Source organism: Daucus carota, chromosome 4, assembly GCF_001625215.2.
Source record: "Daucus carota subsp. sativus chromosome 4, DH1 v3.0, whole genome shotgun sequence".
NCBI lineage: Eukaryota > Viridiplantae > Streptophyta > Magnoliopsida > Apiales > Apiaceae > Daucus > Daucus carota.
In genome coordinates this window covers 37,070,811-37,090,756 of record NC_030384.2, presented here as the reverse complement: position 1 = coordinate 37,090,756, position 19,946 = coordinate 37,070,811, and the positions used below count along the sequence as shown (strand labels likewise).

Genomic DNA, 19,946 nt, shown 5'->3' with positions numbered 1-19,946 from the left:
GTTTATATAATATATAATAAAAATATAACATTTCTTATATAGTATTATATATAACATATTATAAATAATATATTATATATATGTGCTATAATATATTAATTATATAGTTTAGTAAGAGAAGTTGATATTATAAGTATATAAATATTTTTATAAAATTAATAATAATATTAAATTTGTATACTAGTTTCTAATCATATAAAAACCGGAAAAAACCGAAACCGACCAACGGTTAACCAAACCGAAAAAAACCGTCCGAAACGGTTCGGTTACGGTTTCTACCTACGAACCGAACCGAACCGAAATACACGGTTCGGTAACGGTTTTAGGTAGAAACCGAGCCGAACCGACCGTGCACACCCCTAGCTTAAACTAGAGAAGTGGAGCAGAAGTGTTTGGAAAAATAGCAGAAAGCAGAAACCAGAAGCAGAAGCTCTTCTGCTTCTGGCAAACAAACATGGTCATTATCTCCCTCCCACCAGATTCTTAAGAGTCTCAAAACAATCCAGTGGACGGAGTGAGGGAGGGAGTATATTTATTTGTTTAGAAGTCATTGCTAGAGATTTGTAAGCTTTACTAGCTCTTGTCGTAAAAAAATTACTAGCTCTTGTTGTAGTGGTATCAATCCAAATCTCGTCTCGAAATTATAATGAAAATTTGTTTTCAATATAAACAATCATAAAACTCCATTAATAAAAGTTCAAAAACAAATTCTTGTCATGTCATATTAATATGGACTTAACTAGGTTGCGTATCCGCAGGTTGTCTTGAATTTAAGCAGTCATAGGGCCACATCTAATAAAAAACATAATCAATCATATTTCATTGTCAAAAAGTAACTCAAATTAAATGGAAATTGGGATTAATCGAAACAAAAATAATTTTAGACTAAAATACTTTGAAAATGATAGAATAAAATTTAAATTCGCTAAAAAATCTGATGAAACAATACAGATACTCAAAATAACGATCATGCGAGATGTTACGTATCTCGGCTATACAATTACAGGTCTACCACGGGACTCGAGAGCCATTGAAGGAAGCAGTTTAGATGGAACTTCCGCTAAACTCCAAAAAATTAGCAGACATTTTTATTTATGTACGAGTAACCAGTAAATTATATCCTGATTTCATCGTTAACCTCTGTGTATTCCTGTAGTATATAGGCACACTGACACTAACGCACTATAGTACTACTGCTGTGAAACCGTGCTAGCAAGATAGAAAGCCAGCATGCATGCCATTCTGCTTTTCGAGTACACATGTTTACTGTCTTGCCAAAACTTGCGCTGCCATTTTTGCCAAGTCTTTCAATTCTTTATCAAGATCTCTCGCCATGTGAATACGAGTATACTTGATGCTTTGACCGCTACTTTTCGCAATTATTTATTGCTGTTATATACTATTTATACATGTCTTGAATCTTGATGTTCCGTTGCTTACGACAAGTTGTTCTAGCAAACATTGTTAAATGAGCGCTCAGGACAAGCTTCTAGCAAATATTGTTGAATGAATAATCTTATAATCATCCTAAAACCTCAAGCTCAATTTTTTAGGATGGAGAATGAATTTGGCGTGGTTCGCGCACCATTCTTTTAATTCATATTAGTATTATATTGTCTTTTCTGGATCATGACGAATCTCGCGTAAATTTATTTCGGATTCTTCCTTAAAGGTTTCATATTAATGACTACTTATATCTGAGATGAATCTTTTTTAACTTTTCGACCTTGATCTGAGAATCATCACTTATGACTTTTGTACCGCCACTACTCATATGTGTTCCTCACCTTGCGGGGCATGCCGCTATGTATTCCTCATCTCACGGGACACGTCACCCAAGCACCCACATCTTTTAAGACGTCCAACTTAGTTTTTAAGACGTAGTTTTAAGGACACCCACATCTTACAATTGCAGCTCGGAATCCCAGGATCAACTTCTTAACTATCGGCTCTGATAGTACTTATTATGCCACACAACTGTTAACTTCATGTTAGTATGATAATGTTCGTTCTGTCGTAGCCAAGCCCACACAAATTTGGTTTGTGGACTCCTCCCAAAATACCTGATAATAATGGGGTTCTTTGATAGTTTATATTTGAAACAATTTTTTTTTTATTCTTTGCGATGTGAGACGTATGGGTTGATATCTACTAAATATTTGATTTGAAAGTGAATCACAGATTCCCATACCTAGAACATAAGTTAGAGGAATCAATTGAAAAATATGTTGAGCTAAAATTTGACAATACTTAAACTCGAAGTCAGGGTCGATTATATTACAAATAAATTATATCAATATCTGTTTCATAGAAACTGAAAACTTTTACTTATATTCTTTTATCATATAATTTATTGAGCCCGTGAGTATATTCCACTCATCTCGTTTAAATTTGCTGGATTAGCTCGCAAATAAATTCGACTTTGCTGTTTAGCGAAAAAAAAAACTATAGTAAAAAACTCAGCTCATCTAAGTCAGAATTTTTCATTGGCAGGCTGAATTAGATCTGCAGTAGTGTGGTACTCCAATTGGATGATGCAAGATGAATTGATTAAAATTCAAAAAACTGGCTGCCTTCCACCTAATGGCTATTGGCTGACATAAGGAATCTCTCAAAGCCAGTGAAGCAATTACAGGGGTGGTTGAATTTCCAGCAGGTTCCTAGAGATTTTATAAATAAAAATGTGCCTTGTTTTGTGTTCCAGAGAGCCAGAACTTGCCATTACTACTGCAAATCTGCAATGTTGCAGGGCAAGACAAATTAAACAAACCAATAATAATCTTTTAGCTTAAGCAAATCAAACTGCTCAGCAAGAGGTGCATTGTTTAGCAGACATGGGAGAATCAGTTAACTATTTTAAATTATCTTTATGGTTTGGAGATGTGTAAATAATAAATTCCAATTTCCCACTTTTTTGTTCTGATGCTTCTCTTTTATTGTTCACTTTGCATCATCTTTACCATAAATATTCACCTCTTTCATGATAAAAAATTATATTCTATAGAGTAATGAATATATGAAGAGATTATTATGCTTAACCATTTGCAGAACAACTCATTCCTAATTAGCATAAAAATTATTCTTTCATCATTTTAGGTCATGTCTTCTAGATTTTAGGTTAATTTGAATTTTGGTCATATAAATGTTCATAATTTAAAGTATTTTTTTTTATAAAAAAAATGTGATGTGATGAAAAGAAACCCAACTAAAACCAGCTGTGAAACTGAAAACAATCCACAAAGAGCTTGAATGTGGTTAATTTTGTATCCATCATGCATTCATTAGTCATTACTCAAAGCCAAGTACAGCATAAATACTTAAGTTCACTAAAAATGATTTTGATTCTGAGCCTTGGTTTCACCAATGAGGAGAAACTGGTTTGATGTTACTGCTGCTGCATGTTTCCTCCTGATCTGTTGATGCATGATTTGCAGACCCATGGTCAGTTGAACATGATGGTGAAGGCAAAGGAGGGCCAGGCTCAGTGCTGTCAAGAACCACAAAATCCATCAGATCATCACATTGGGCACCAATCACATCATCTTCATCTCTTCTTGTTTTCTTCACTTGATGCTTCTTGCCTCTTCTCCTCCTCTGGTAAATGCAAAAGATGACCCAGTCCTCCATGTTCTGCAACAAAATGAAACTGAAAATCAGAAACAGGATATAAAGAAAAAAATAGTTATTGACGGGAAGTGAAGAAAGCAGTACCTGGCTCAAAAGTGTGGCTGTTTGAGAGGGCAGAAGTGAGAATTCCTTCATGGCCCATTGAGTTTTGATGCTATGGGGATAATTCCCTTGGTGGAAAATGTAGGATTTCTTAGTCCCAATAATAAAAGCACTTGATGAACAAATGTACTTGTCTTTGCTTATATGTTTCCAGTAACCAGAGCCATCAGCTGTAGAGAGTCTGCAGTTCTTGAAATGATTCCAGCTGCTTTTGCAGAAAAAATACTTCTTCTCTTTGCAATCACCTTAACCAAACAAAACCAACAAAATATATTAGGCCATAAGTAAAAAACATGAAAGACTGTCGTTTATCAAACACAATAACAAACACGAAAGTAAAGAACGGAACCGAATAAGTATGTGCTTACCAATGAAGAGAGATGGGTGAGAGTGGAAGAGATTGAGATGGTGAGGGATGACAGATGAAGGGAAAGGGAAAGAAAGAAGCTTGGGTTTGAGGTAATGAAGAATGAGTTCTTCATCTGTGGGTCGAAATCTATATCCAATGGGGAGGTTCGGGGCACTATCATTTCCTTCATTCCGGTTCATCATGGTTTGAATTTTGATATCGGAATGGGGAGGGGGTTTTGGGTTGGTTTAATTTTTATTCCTCCCAAGAAAACGTTTGTCTTGTCTTTCCAAAGAACTAGACAAGTGAAGTGGTGCTGGTGGGAGTTGGATCAACATATTTATTTGTTTCCTTCTACCAAAGGGCAAAGTCCTTCGTGTTGCTGGAATATGTGTCAGTACGTATTAATTTATCAAAAGAATTGCTACCATAAGAATATGCTATGGTCACTTTGTTCGTGATAAAGGGGGGGTGAAGAACAATCGAACCAAAAATTATAGAATTTTTTTTAATTATATAGCTAAAATTATTTTACAACTTCAATAAATATTACCTGATCATAGTTTCAGCCTATAATTTTAGCAACATTATTGAAATGTTTAGAATATTCTAATTTAAAACTCTGAAAATAATATTCTTTTCCAATAACACTTTTCAAACTGCATATCATAATATGAGCGACTTATAATTTTATTTTTCATTAATCATGTTGAAAGTTTTAAACTAGTTTAACTAAATTGAATTGTTAAAAGAAATTCAAATTACATATGATGTGTTCCTCTGTGAGTTTAGACTAACACCATTAACAAAAATGAGTGTATTTCCGTCTTTTTCAGCTATATTAAATATTTATCTGTAATCAAAGACTCAATTTCAATGACTAAATCGGAGCAATCATCGATGATATTGTGACAGATCACAAGTTCACTTATAAATGATCATTAGTTCACGTATAAATGAATGTTATAATCACCCTCAGTTCACTTATAAATCCTTTCTCTGTAGAGTGAAGGATATGAGATCCCCTGGTTTCTACCAGGGAATCAAGCTCCTTATAATATAATGCCTTACTGTGTTCTAGGGTTAAAAATGGGGCGGGTTCGGGGCGGGGACTTCATTTCCCAGCCCCGCCCCATATATATTTTTCATACCCCGTCCCCGCCCCATTCCCCGCGGGGATTTATTTTTAATCCCCATCCCCGCTCCATCGGGGATTTAATATAATTTCGCCCCGCCCCGCCCTGCTGCTATAATATTACACTTTAAATAATTACTTTAAAATTTAGTAATTTTTTCTTCAGAATTTAATAAAAATATACGAGACATGTATATTAAAAGCAAAAAATTAAATATAATAGTAATCAAACAGACATGTTATACATTGTAAAATTATAGTTTTGTGTATTATAAAATAATAATATTAAATATAATAAATATATTATATTTTATATAATAAATATATTATATTAAATATAATTATTTATTTATATTAAATATATGCGCGGCGGGGCGGGGAATACCCGCGGGGATTCAACAAATACCATACTTGCCCCATATTTTGGCGGGGCGGAAAATCATTCCCCGTCACTACCCCATTCCCCATATTAGCGGGGCGGATCTACCCCATTCGGAGCGGGTTGGGGCGGGTTCCCCATTTTCCCCACCCCATTTTTAACCCTACTGTGTTCTCCTCCCAGGAATTTGATTTCTTCTGCTTTCTTTAGTAGGTAACCACTTGCTTCTGATCACCAACATAATTTTGATTTACTTGTTTATATTCAAAGGTGTGATGAAAAAATGATGATTGCATTGATGCACTGGACTGAATCTTACTGTAAGCCTGTAATCGGTTACAAAATTATTGTTATGGCCTAATTATCAGGACGGCTATCCCTCAAAACTGTGATCCCGATACCCCTTTCGATCCTTCCAAGGCGATGAAGCTTAGGATTGATCCAATTCCTGTTCATGGTCTTGGAGGTGCGTACTACTTTTGAAACAAAAAAGGCCAAAAAATCGCAAAATAAGCGGTCATGTTGGAAACCTGCATGTGAGGAAGCTTGATGGTGTTGGGGGGATCCAATTTATTCCCATCGATCATGGTCTTTGCTTGCTGGGAAGTTTGGATGATACTTGAATAGCACATCATGTGTCGGATGAAATGGTGCAAAGAAGTCGGAGTGATTCAAGTCAGTTTGGATCAATTGAGTTACTACAGACAAGATGAAAAAAATATCTTTTGAAATGTTAACGTTGTTGTTGGTCTAAATCGATGGTATATTTTGAAAATTGATATCGCAAGTGATCTGATACATTGTATAGAAAATATATTTTGTTCTAAAATTTTCAGACTAGATAACTAAATTGAACCGTTAAGCTAATAGTTTACACTATATTTGAACCAGAGAAATCAAATAATATGGACAAAATGTATGAACATTGGGGCACTACTGGGTTTCATTTATATAAAAGATTTATGTGATATGGGATTTCGTATGGTGACATATTAACATAGCTGAAAATGATATGATGTGTTCAAATATGCGAGGGAGACTTAAAATCATATTTTAACTTTTAAGTATGAAAAGATTAAAAGAGTCGGGCTCGAACACCCTTCTTGATTTGCAGGCACCAGAGGTTTGCCTTCTCTAAAGGAAAGAACGGAGTAACAAATATTTCTAAAATAAGAAGACAATCACGCGTTTTTCTAAAATATGTCATCCTACCGTACCAAATATTTATCAAAAAAATCATACATATTTATTAAAGATTTAGTTTGCCGGTGAGCGAAGATATATACGGCTATATTATGACTCGAGCATTCAACATTGTAGTCCCAGTCAAACACGGTCTGGTCTGCCTACGTGATGGGCTGGGCTCATTTTCAAACCTACCACATGTCTTCTATAAACATGTGACATGATCTTCAGGCTAACTATTTTGAAATTAAACTCAATAAAGATAATAAGATTAAAAAGCATAGCATACTTCTTTCTAGAAGGAAAAAGAGAAGAATTATATTTCAAACCATTTGAAATGTATGACTCTATGTTGAAGAGTTGGAGAATATCAATATCCCATGTTTTTCTTAATCACATATGTAGAACCAGAACAAGATGCTTTTTCACAGAATCAAATGCCCATTAAGATGACATCCGATCTATCAATATTTGTTTCCATTCATTTCACTGTTCCTTTCGCACTTATTTGCCGTGAGTTCAAATTTCGTCAAATATAAGGTGAGTATTATAAGGTGAGTATGTTGTGCGCTAGTGTATTCAATCAATAAGAACACGAATCGCTAAAAACGAGTCAAATATAAAGTGAGTATGTTGTGTGCTAGTGTATTCGATCAATAAGAACGCGAATAGCTAAAAACGGCACTCGTGTACAGGAAAATTGCTTCTTTTTTGGATATCAACCTGAAGGTCGCAAAAACAGTGTAATATGCACCAACACAAGTGAAGTGCCAATGACATGAACATAAACCAGAGACCATATTATGTACAATCATCATGCCTCACTTTGAGCTACCACCACAAAAACTACTCTTGTATTATTATGCATATCAATCCACCTACTATCTCCAATTCACCCTTCTTCCATGCTGTTTCTTTACAATTTCCCCTTTGTTTTTAACTACTGTATCAATTCTGGAATGAGCTTCAGTAGAAATGACAACTCTCTTTGAGAGAACTGAGGCTTGGCTTTGATCACCATTTCTTCATCCAATACCATCTCCTCACCTTCACCTTCATTCTTATTTGTCACATTGATCATATCCTGAACTGCCTCCGTGATTTCCCGAACAAAATCAACAATCACTCCTTCAATTCCCATTAAATACTGCATGTACACAGCTTCTGGCACATTACTGCAACACATAGAGAATTGTTAAGTAAAAAACGCAACTCGAAACCAATGTAAATCTATGAGAAGGGAAAAAAAATTACAACATACTTTAATTTGCCATATGTAAGGAGGGAGAGCTTTGATTCCTTGATCTTGCCAACTACACCAGGATTTCTAAATATGCCCTTCACTTCCGAAACAATGCCCTCAAGTCCTCCTTCTAAGCACAATTTAAGCGCTTCTTCTAATGAGTTCCTTCTCACATCATAGTATAACTCTGTTCCTCCATTTGTAAGGAAGAAAACCTGATTCCAATTCATTATTAGCCTCGTTTATTCATTCGTCGTAAATAAATTAACAAATAGATAGAATTATTTTCTGTTTGAGAACTTACAGGGTAGGTGCTCTGCAATTTTTTGACAAGAAGAGCTGCATCAGGCTGGAAAGTTGAAAATATTACAGGCCTCTCATTTGCATGTTCAAACACCACCTGAAGTCCAGATCAAACATTTAATCATCGAATCCAATTAATTTAAAAATACGAATAAAAAAAAATAGTCCTGTTATTTGTATATACCTGTAATATGGTTTGCAGAACATGAAGAAGATAGTCCTGATCATACACCATATAATCATCAAATTTCAATTCAATGTTGAAGCCCAGACGAGGGTTGACTTTCTGAAAAGCTTCTTCAAGTGTGCAAGAGGGTTCGTCAATTTCAACATCCCAGCTCACGATCTTGCCATCTTTTGTTTTTCTGTACAGAGATTTTCCTGTTTTTCCGGTCTCTCTTTGGGGTCCATATTCAAGAAACTCACAGAGAGATAACTCTGTTACTCTCTTCTCAAAGATAGTACCCTGAAACCATCAATTTCACCCATCAAAACCACAAATTCATTCCGAAAAACTAAATAACAACACTAAACAAAATTAAATTAAATAATTCTCACATTTTCTTGAGAGAGGATGAAGTTGTCGTGGAAAATAACAGGGCAGTCATCTTTGGTGACCTGGACATCGAATTCAACGAAGTCCAGGGGAAATTTAGCGGCCATATTAAACGAGGAAATCGAATTCTCCTTGTAAGTCTTCATTCTCCGATCACCCGAATTCAATATATTCATTCCGTGACCCCTATGCCCTATCACCGTGAATTTCGGAATCTTAAATCCGCCTTTTGCCATATCGACCCCTGTATCCACATAAAAATTCCGTCACCATAACCATGCAATAATATCGAGTATTTAAATTTCCGTAGTTAACGAGTTTCATACCTTTCGGGAATCGGTTGGAACAGAGGGCAACAGAAGCACTTTCAGGAACCTGATCAAGGCACGGAACTTCGGTGACGTGGACAGCCTTGAGAGCCATGATCCGTGACAAAAAATGTGACGAGAGAGGAGAGATACGAATGAATGTGGAGATAAACTCGCGCGTAGTTAGTTAAAGGGAGGAAGATTTAGTGAATAATGGGAGATAATTGGAGTTAGAGAGAAGGTATATAAAGAAAGGGGGGAGAAGAATGAAGCCATGCATGGAGGATGAGCAGGGCATTTTGGATCTTCCTGAATGCCTGGAATATTCCTCTACCCGCCTTTATTTTATGCTTCTGGATATTCCTCTTTTTTTTTTCTTTTCTTTTGCTTGCTTGTTATTTATCGACGCTTTCCTTCTATTACGTCACTTTTCCACCACCACCTATATTCTCTTGCGGTTCCGAAAATAATGGGATTTCTTTCATCTTTTTTACGGTACTGATTATTTGATTAAACTTAGATAAGGCTCGGGTTAATTAATGGTGATGACACGTTGGATTTTCAGTATAAATATGATGAAGCTTGGTCAGGGATATGAGTAATAAAAATACGGTTTTTCTATGGTGTGCCCATGGGCACATGCTAAGCGCGGAAAATTTTGTGCTTGGATCATTTTGATTGGCTCCTATCTCATGATAATTGTGGACCCCCTGCAAATACACCAACCACACCAATCAAAATCTCTCAAATACAAAAATTTCCGCGCCTAGCATATGCTCATGGGCACACACTAGCCAAACCGATAAAAATATTACGATAAAACACGTGGATATGATGTGTCGACACGCCGAGACTAATCCATGACATATTAATCTTGTTTGATCTGGACCGTTCATTCCACAACATGTATGTTTAATGTTTTTTTTCTCCCGTCAGGAGTCAAGGCCAGAGAGGGAAGGGAGTACAATATTTTTTTGCTAAATAAGGGAGTACAATCTTGAATATTAGATATATAAATAATTAACGTAAATTTATATTTCGCTTATAGTCATCCAGTTCACGTGGAATTTGATTATTGTTGTTTTTTATCGCAAAAATATTCTGATAAGAAGCGTGGAAGTATTAGTTGTGAGCTGTACATTTATTTATATTTAGAGCAGAACTTGCGCAGGGATATGTACAGGAACATACTAAAATAAATAAAGAGAGTAAGGGTAATGTGTCTCAGACGTGGATCCACGCATTAGAGGAGTAGTTGTTAGGAGCTGGGAATTAGTTGGCAATTAGAGTATTATTTTTAATCATATATCATTTTTAGTTAAAATAATTAATATACATTCTAAATAAAAATTATAAAAATTATATAAAAAAGAATTAATTTTGATGGGATATTACTACCTGTAATGTCATACAATGTATTACGGATCTGATTGAACCAATTATTCCACTGACCAAAATAAAAGAGATTAATACGGGAGATTTCCGATCATATTCTAAAATATATTTTAGATTATGTATAATATATTTTGATTGATTATAATATTTTCAAGAAAATGTAACTCATATATGCCTAATAATAAGAAGGGCTTTTTTTATTCATAACCACGTTTTCAATCTTATTTCCAAAAATACTACCTTATCCAATCTTATTTTCAAAAATACTACCCTCTCTAAAATATTTTCAAAAATACTGTGGTTGCATATGCAACCATATATGCAACTACAAATCCTGATTTCAAGTTTCAAATTTCAAATGTCATTTTCGACCTCATATTTGGAATCGATATATATATATGGATATATATACCTATATATGTATATAAGTATATATATATTTGGAATCCATATATATATATATAGAGTTGGGCTCAATGGAGACCAAAAATTTTGGAGTCATTAGAGACTACAAGATCTACCGTTAAATAATATGGCAATTAATGGACATGATTAAATATTCTTTGTCCTGCATTTCTTGTCCTGCATTTCTAGTTTTGTAATATTAATAATTTACACTATTCTTGTCCTGCATTTATAGTAATGTATTATTAATATTCTTGTCCTGCATTTCTAGTAATGTAATATTAATAATTTGTCCCGCATATTTGTGATATATCTAAGTGTTATTTTGTCTTGCAACAAATTCAATTCGTTGTAGGACAATGACAATGAGTTCAGTGCCAATCATAGCAGTGTCCAACTACATCTTTGTTTTGTATGCAATTATTATTTTCATTTGTTAGGATTTCAGTGATTGAACACCAATATAATGGAATTATTATTTTATGTTATGCAAGATTTAGAAGTACTGCTTGTTGTTCATCGATTTAGAAGTGCAAGACAGGATAGGGAGAGAAAACAAACGTGCAGGACAAAATATATGCAGCCGTTGGATGTTTAATGATTGGATGACCAGGATTAGGTCTCTACAGTCTCCAAATAATTCAGTCTCCATAGAACTTTCTTCTATATATATATATACACCTATATATGTATATAGGTATATATATATATATATATATGGATTCCAAATATGAGGTCGAAAATGACATTTGAAAACTGAAATTTGAAATCAGGATTTGTAGTTGCATATATGGTTGCATATGCAACCACCGTATTTTTGGAAAATATTTTCAAAAAGGTAGTATTTTTGAAAATATTTTAGAGATTTGAAAATAAGATTGGTGAAGGTAGTATTTTTGAAAATAAGATTGAAAAAACAATATACAAGATAATTCCCCTAATAAGAAAACTATTAAAATATTTAAGTTTCGACCATATGTGGTTTTGTTTGACGTATCTTAAAATTGATCATCCACTATATATTGTTCGAAGTACATTTATCATCTTGTTCACTTGTATCCCTCATCGCAGCTAATCTTCTATCATCTCATCGCCCATTTCTTTCTTTCATATATTTAGAACATTAACTTGTAATTACAAAAAGAGTTGAAATAACACGAGAAGACAGTCTAAAGATGCGGCTACACGATAACATCCCAAGTCTCTTCTTTGTTCTCTAAAATCAACAAGAAAGAAATTGCAAAATACACGCCATATACCGCCTCGTCCTTGTACAATATTTAGACCCATTTGTTTTTTTGTTTGTTGTTTTTTTTTTAATGTAGGAACCCGCTAAGCTAAACCGTACTTAAGCGACATGCTCTGAACCAAGAGGCATAATCATAAATTTCGCTTTTGAGAGTCGGACATGTGACCCTGGCGAGCTGTTTATTTCCTAACACCGCTATTGGGGCTATCCGTCTAATTAATTTCATTTGGCTTGGGGCTATCCGTCTGATTAATTTCATTTGGTGTGTTTGAACACTTGGCGAGCTGTTTATTTCCTAACACCGCTATTGGGGCTATCCGTCTAATTAATTTCATTTGGCTTGGGGCTATCCGTCTGATTAATTTCATTTGGTGTGTTTGAACACTTGATTAATTCAAGTGGCTGGCCACATGCCGATTATTCAAGTGGCTCGCCGAATATTTTAGATCATCTAGTTCGAGACATGAGATTGGAACTGGTTCTAGACATGAGATTGGAACACAAACTCAGATAGGTTAAAACAACAATAAAATTACTAAACAGTTAAAAACAAGATTTTATAAAACATGTTTTCTTAACAACATAACAGTTTTTAACCATCCTCTCAAACAAACCCTAAATATTACACTTTAAAATCAAAATCAAACTATTCATGATATACATTCCAACCCAAGGACACAGTAATTTACACTAAAAGGAATCTTTACGACTCCCAATCAGTTGATCACCTAGAAAATAAACATTTGAACTACATGAATGGAAAAACATGAAACATCACTTAAAAGTCCACCTACTGAAAAGAATCATATGCTTAGGGCCTTCAAAATGTTAACCTGCTGGTAATTGCACTCTAAAATTTTAGCAGAATGGTCCATTTCTAATGCCAGAAGAAAAATCTTTATTGTATTTCATTCAATCGCTACAGCTCTCTGTTCTAAAACACCCTACTCACCTACTGGAAAGATCAAACTGATTTTCTACATATTGTTGCCTCTTTTCTCTCCAAGTCTCTCCCCACATCTTTGCCTCGGCAACAGCCCGCTGTCGTTCTCGTTCCTTGTTCAACTTTTCTGCTTCCACATCCTCGGAACTTTTTACAGATCCAACGGTTTTCATGTTTCTTTGTGGCTCACTCTCCGCTGTCCTAAGTCCGTCACTTCCAGGACTATTAGTACGAGATCCTTCGTGTTCATACTTCTTACACAACAGGTAATCTAATGCTTGTACCACCTCTCTCATGCCAGGCCGAGCACGTGATTCTTCTTGCACACACATTAGGGCAACCTCTACAGCCCTTCGCACACTGGACCGTGGGAACTGACCTTTCAGACGGGGATCTGCCAGTTTAACGAAGTCTCTTCGATCTCTCAGCAAAGGAAGCGCCTTTACGAAATTAAATGAAAGGCATTAAATAAAAGTTACAATTAAACCATGACAAACTCACAAAGGAGACTAGATATACCATATTCAAGATATAATCATGAACTCTTAAATGGTCAAAAAATGGATATCAATTATTCACATGATTGTTCCTACTAGTCCATTTCTGCATATACCCAACTAACAACATGCATCCAGTTGTCTAAAAACACCTCTTGGTGTGAACCATCTCATGAACATCGAAACAAATTTAACAATTACAATCTCGATATCAACTTTAACGATCAACTTTCATGCTACCATGTACGTCCAAGTAATTTGAACACAGTATCAGAGTAAAAGGTAACAACAATCTACCAGGCAGACAGCTAACAGCTTGCACAAACATATTGAAATTTTGTGATAACTTGTATGGGCGATTGTCACTGGTAAAAGTACAGAAACTCAATTAAGGACAATTATCAGAGCCTGCATTAACAGTATGCATTATGCAATAAGGATGCTTAAGTGATATAAGAAGTATTTTCTTGTAATTGTGAAAGAAGTAACACACGTTTTCTGATTCCTTTTTCTTTGCAGTGACAGGAAGTAAACAATGCAAACAACAGAGACAGGGATCAAGAGTGTAAGGAGCACAAACATGTATACGGAAATGATTACCAAACTAATCTCGGGAATCTGTCACATCTCAAACAACATAAGATGTTGGACAAACAGAAGGTATTTAAGCATCTAGAATTGCATTAACTTTACCCATTGCACGATCAACTGCCTTTCCCGCGGTTGAGTTGTATCTAACGCTTTCCTTCCAGTAATTATCTCCAACAAGACCACTCCAAAACTAAAGACGTCCGATCTCTTTGTCAGCTTTCCAGAAATTCCATATTCAGGTGCACAGTATCCATGGGTTCCCATAACTCTAGTAGAGACATGTGTATTACCATCACAAGGGCCAAACTTTGCAAGGCCAAAATCAGAAAGTTTTGGATGGTACTCCTCACCCAGTAGTATGTTAGATGATTTTAGGTCCCTGTATATAACTTGAGGTTTCGCATCATTGTGCAGGTAATCCAGGCCTTTGGCTGCTCCATATGCTATTCTCATTCTCGTATCCCAGTTCAGTGGCTCCATATCAGGCTCAAGATCTGTATGAAAACAATAAATGCATCAATATATATAAATACACTTATTATTCAAAATTACTCCGACGAAATCAAGTGTTTTATACAGTTCAAACACAAGTGCTTCATGGTAATCATGTAAGCAAGTAGCAATTGTCTGCTTCTTATATACAAGGTCAGTATATCTGTCCTAAAAACTATCTGCCAATTTGTCTTTGAGCTTATTTGCTCAACTGTTAAACATCCACATAGGAAGATTATCTTTTCAGACATGTTAATAGCTTTAAATTAAAATTGAAAAATAATATTGCCTTCTGTGGCATCTTCCCTCACTGCTCATAACATTAATGTCATACACAGATGCAAATTGTCATTGTTAGTGAAATTAAAACTAATTACTTTACTTATCACATCAAGTACTGTCACCCTTCATGTTATAGATTGGAATATTTGGAATCAAGAAATGGGGGACCTTATTATAAATGTTATGTTATTCAAACATGAGGAATTGCATTTTATCCGTTAATTATTTTTCAACTAAAAGCATTGACCTAAAGACTGATTATTTACAGTTTTAAAATTAAAGAGGAAAACAATAATCTTTGCATACAGAAGATGTTGCACCAAATTGAAAGAGATGAGATTTTATTAGCATACTACCGTGGAGGTGAGAATCCAAAGATCCTAGGGGCAGAAATTCATATACAACAAGACGCTGATCCCCCTCAGCGCAGTACCCGATTAAATTGACAAGGTTAGGGTGACGCAACAGAGATAGCATCAAAATCTCCACTAGAAACTCTTTGTCACCTTGAACACCTTTCTCATTTAGTTTCTTAATAGCAACAACCTGCCACCAATTGGGAATCAAGTCATATCTAGAAATAATGTAATCCACTTTTTACATCATAGAAGAATAAATGAAAACCAAGAAACTTAAGTCAAGGACACAACTAACTTATGCTCAGTTTAGATAAATAACAAAACCTTGTCCAATAGATTTAATAAAGCTATTAAGCATACCTGACCAGATTTCTCCAATTTCCCTCTATATACTGGTCCAAAGCCACCTTCCCCGACAATGGACTCGTTTCTGAAATTTTTTGTTGCAGTAGCAAGCTCCCGAAAAGTGAATATCTGAGCATCACTTTTTGCCTTGATATCATTCTCCACAATTGACAGCTCGAGATCTGGCTCTGAATTGATTTTCTGTTTGATTTCCAGCCCTGTGAAAGAAGTGTCTATAAGAAGTGGCTTTAATGCAACCAGTACCAATGCCATCAAATAAGAATAATGGTGAAAAAAGGAAATGGGACAAAGTAGCTGTATGAAAGCAAAAAGGAACCCTCTTGTGATGTTACCGATGATTGCTGGAACAGATCTATCATTGCTTGTTCTTGATCTCGAATTTTGTGCTATGTCAAACAATGGTAAATATGTATAAGTTATTAATCACGTCATACGAAATATGAACACATATGTGGAAATTTAAAACAATTGGAATTCGGTTATTAGTAGCCCTTCTTAACAAATTTAATTGTTATCCGTGGTCGAGTTCTTATGATAGTCTGAGCAAGTGAGGGTAGCATTTTTAACAATAATATAATCCACTTTATGGACTCTTGGATTCTTCAATAATATATGATCCAGTTAGTGCCTTCTACAATTTCCTTGACGGTTTATTAAGATCCATTGCGTCAACAAGGCTCTGCCTACACTGCCGTAGAAAAGGGCATTGTGTTTGAGCGAGAGATGGGATTAAACTCATCAGTATGTGTTGACACTTGACAGTGAAGCTAGAGGTTGAAAACTGACGAATTTGATTAATGAGTCCTTTCACTCCTTTGTTGATTTTGTTAGGCCCCGTTTCGATTTCAGACTCTCCACTTAAGGCTGCTACTACTCAGCAGGTGGAATTCCAGTTACTTAGGCTTATTGCATCAATAAGGCTCTTCCAACACTACCCAAGATTCAAGAAAATAAATACATCTATGGCACCACTTTCACTCATCCCTAACACTTGCAACTCAAACACTTCCACCACTTTCAAGCATAACCCAAATCATCATACGAAACAGTAAAAAAAAACAAATCAAAAAGCCAATTAGCAGAATTAAAAACAGTAAAACCCTAGTAAATTAAATTAAATTAAATAATGTGATACACATGCATGTGTAAAACTAACCAGGGGAATACTGAGGGCTCTCGACGGTTACATCATCATTAACGTCATCTTCTTGATCTTGACTCTTGAGCTTCAGCCCTCTTTTGCGGCCAAAGCATGGACAAAAAACTACACTCTCGATCATACTTGTATATACTGACACTAATATACTATACATCTACATCATCTATTTATTAGTACTTATTTATATTTTTTTTCTGAACGATGTACAAATATATAGTTGGTATTAAATATATTTTGATATCGGGGGTTTAGTCCGGTTGATCTGACACGGCGCCGAGCAATCACAGATTCCCCATCTCCGTCGCTCGTGAGCAGTTGCACACTTGTTAACTTCTTCAATGCCACGTGGTGTGTGTTACAAAAAGATGAGAGCTGAGAAATAAATCTACGGATTTATTTTTTTATTAATTTAGATGCAGAGATATTTGGTATTTTCCAATTTCGAAATATTTTATATCTTATTCTGGATGATAATAGTATAATACTACTCATATGAAAGGAAAAGATCGTTGCATGCGAAAAATAATTCTGGCCTCTTTCCAAATGTAAATTGTTTTTATATTAATTTTTTATCAATCAGGGATTTTATGATGGAATTGATGGAAACTTTCAAGTTTCTCAAATTGTTGATGTTTCTTTAATATTGTGAATAAAAAGGATGTTTTTACCTTAAATACTCGATTTTATTTATGACTAAAACCGATGTGCCCTTTCGGTTTCTAAAATTGTGCAGTTTTTTGCAATCCAAATTATCTTTTTTGGTCATTCATATTATGATTATAAATATTTAAAAACTAAACGTTTTTATACTTATACTAATTGTTACAAATTAACATGATTTTTTTTGTCAAGATCTAAATATTCGTATATGAGTTGTATCTCGATATAATCTCGATATAATAGCCGTTACAAAGGAATTCTTTCATTAATTAAAAAAAGTTTATCATCTAATTTGAAAAACATGCAAAAGTATTCATCCATATTTAGATTATTAGACTTTAATGTCCGATTAGAGAATACTCAAAAAATCTCTACGAAGAATCTTGAAAAAAAATAAAACAAAAAAGCATAAATCAATGTATACATATTTTAAAAATAGAAAAGATAATAAATAAATTATTAATACACATAATCATATGTGTGCATGTATTTCATAAAGAAAAAAGAAAAGAAAATAAAGTCTAACATGAAAAATTAATCTGATATACCTATATATTTGATAAGTTGAAAAGATAGTTACAACTTACAAAATATATTACAAAGTTCAAAAACTGCAACTCAAATCATATATTATAAGAACTATACTCTAACATATATTTCAAGGGTCGCGCTTAAGAGAGAACCAGTACTTAAAATAGAATCATAGAACCACTAAGGTTCTGCTGCGGAACCCTAAATTTTAAATAGATTTTTAGGATCTAAATCTAAATACATGTTTTTTTCATATTTTTTCATCGTTGTGTGTGTTCAAAAATAATTTTAAAATCTTATACATAGATATTGACATTTTTTTGCATGCGAAGTTCTGCTGCAAAATCCTAACTCATACTTAAGTTCTGCTGCAGAACCCTGCCTTATAAGGTAAGGGTTATATGGTTCTCTCTCTAATGGTTGTAGAACATGACCCTATATTTCAAATTGGTACTATTTTTGGATTCAATTTAACAAGATTAAAAATAGCTCAGACTTATTGTGATCGACTGGTCTTAATTTCCTAACATGCTCTTGATATATTTTTCTCTCTTTTTTTGAAAATATTCATAAGGAAAATAACTTATTCATGAAGAAGACTACGATTTTCTTAATTTTATGAATTGAGTATGATAATCATCTAAATCTTGTTCTCGTCATTAATTCTAATACCATGTCTCAATTATAAACTCAGTATCATGTCCAAATCAAGCAATTTTATAGATATATACAACATTATTTTTAATTATTAAAGATAATGTTTATTGTAAATAAATATACCATGCGTCATATGGTCTTAATTTTTTCTTGGTGTGTTGACAAGTCTTAACCATCATTTAGGAAACCTGTTGGCATGCAGAATAAGTCCTCCACTCCTCATATAAAATATTATAATATATGATCTGCGGTATCGATAATAAAATACAATATCAAGAAATGTATCACTTTGAATAAATTGAAAATAAATATATGATCATCTCAAATCATTATACGAGGATAAGCTAACGATAATATAAATTACCGTCAAATAAGTTACGAATTCCATGATAATCGGATAATCTTTGATCATTTGGTAATCGGTGACCTTTAATTACTATCCCAACTCTACTTATTTATTTTAAAATATCGTCAATAATAATTATGGTATATAAACCACTCATTCCAATTTTAATTTAATTAAGGGCATGCTTTGGTGTCTGTGAGGAAAGGGCACGACACCTCCTTCCCAAATGCAGGGGCAACTCCCTCCTTTCTTCTTCTCTCTTTAGTCACAAGATTCATCCATATTTTTAGCTCATAAGATAATAATTTAGTGCATTTGTGTGCAGTTAAATTTTGGCTATAACAACTTGACTTGACTAATAAAAGCTCAAACTTGATCGTAATGGTTCAAACTCGATTTTATTTTTAGCATGCTCTCAAAATTCTCTTATCACTTATTATAATATTCATAAAGAAAATAGCTTATTTGAGAATAAGACTAAGAATCTTTAACATGTATACTTTCAGCCCCTTCCAGACAACTCACTGAGACCGAAGTAAATCACCAGATTGTGAAGTAATTTTAAAAAGAAAGATTGATTTATACAATTAATACACCTGCAAGCTTTAGATGTATTAAATCTAATTTACAAACCATTTGTTCATTTGAGGATCAGTTTTTGTTAGTTAGTTTTTGTCTAGCTAGCTATAGTTTAGACATGTGTGAGGACTTAAGTAGCAACTTTAATGTATGAGAGTATCTCTCTTGCAAATAAGCATCAAATGGTTAGTTAACACAAAGATTCGGAACGCATGTATAGAATATTTATCAATAAACATTTTGTGATG

General features: G+C 34.2%; 1 protein-coding gene and 1 pseudogene across 1 annotated transcript; both read right to left on the bottom strand.

Annotated features, from left to right (window-relative positions):
* Positions 1-3,250: 3,250 nt before the first annotated feature.
* On the bottom strand, positions 3,251-4,448 carry LOC108217896 (NAC domain-containing protein 41). The gene is made up of 3 exons (XM_017390799.2): positions 4,098-4,448; positions 3,712-3,974; positions 3,251-3,630 (listed from the first exon to the last, which is right to left on the bottom strand). The coding sequence occupies exons 1-3, from the start codon at positions 4,279-4,281 to the stop codon at positions 3,358-3,360; spliced, it is 720 nt and encodes a 239-aa protein (XP_017246288.1). The 5' UTR covers positions 4,282-4,448; the 3' UTR covers positions 3,251-3,357.
* Positions 4,449-7,467: 3,019 nt separating this feature from the next.
* On the bottom strand, positions 7,468-17,085 carry LOC108217332 (uncharacterized; annotated as a pseudogene).
* Positions 17,086-19,946: the final 2,861 nt, after the last annotated feature.

What these genes read in the sequence shown, in the direction of transcription:
- LOC108217896 (XM_017390799.2), bottom strand. Translation starts at nt 4,281, where the DNA reads ATGATGAACCGGAATGAAGGAAATGATAGTGCCCCGAACCTCCCCATT. An exon ending in TCACCCATCTCTCTTCATTG is followed by an intron (nt 3,975 to 4,097) that starts GTAAGCACATAC and finishes TGTTTGGTTAAG; the next exon opens with GTGATTGCAAAGAGAAGAAG. An exon ending in CAGCCACACTTTTGAGCCAG is followed by an intron (nt 3,631 to 3,711) that starts GTACTGCTTTCT and finishes ATTTTGTTGCAG; the next exon opens with AACATGGAGGACTGGGTCAT.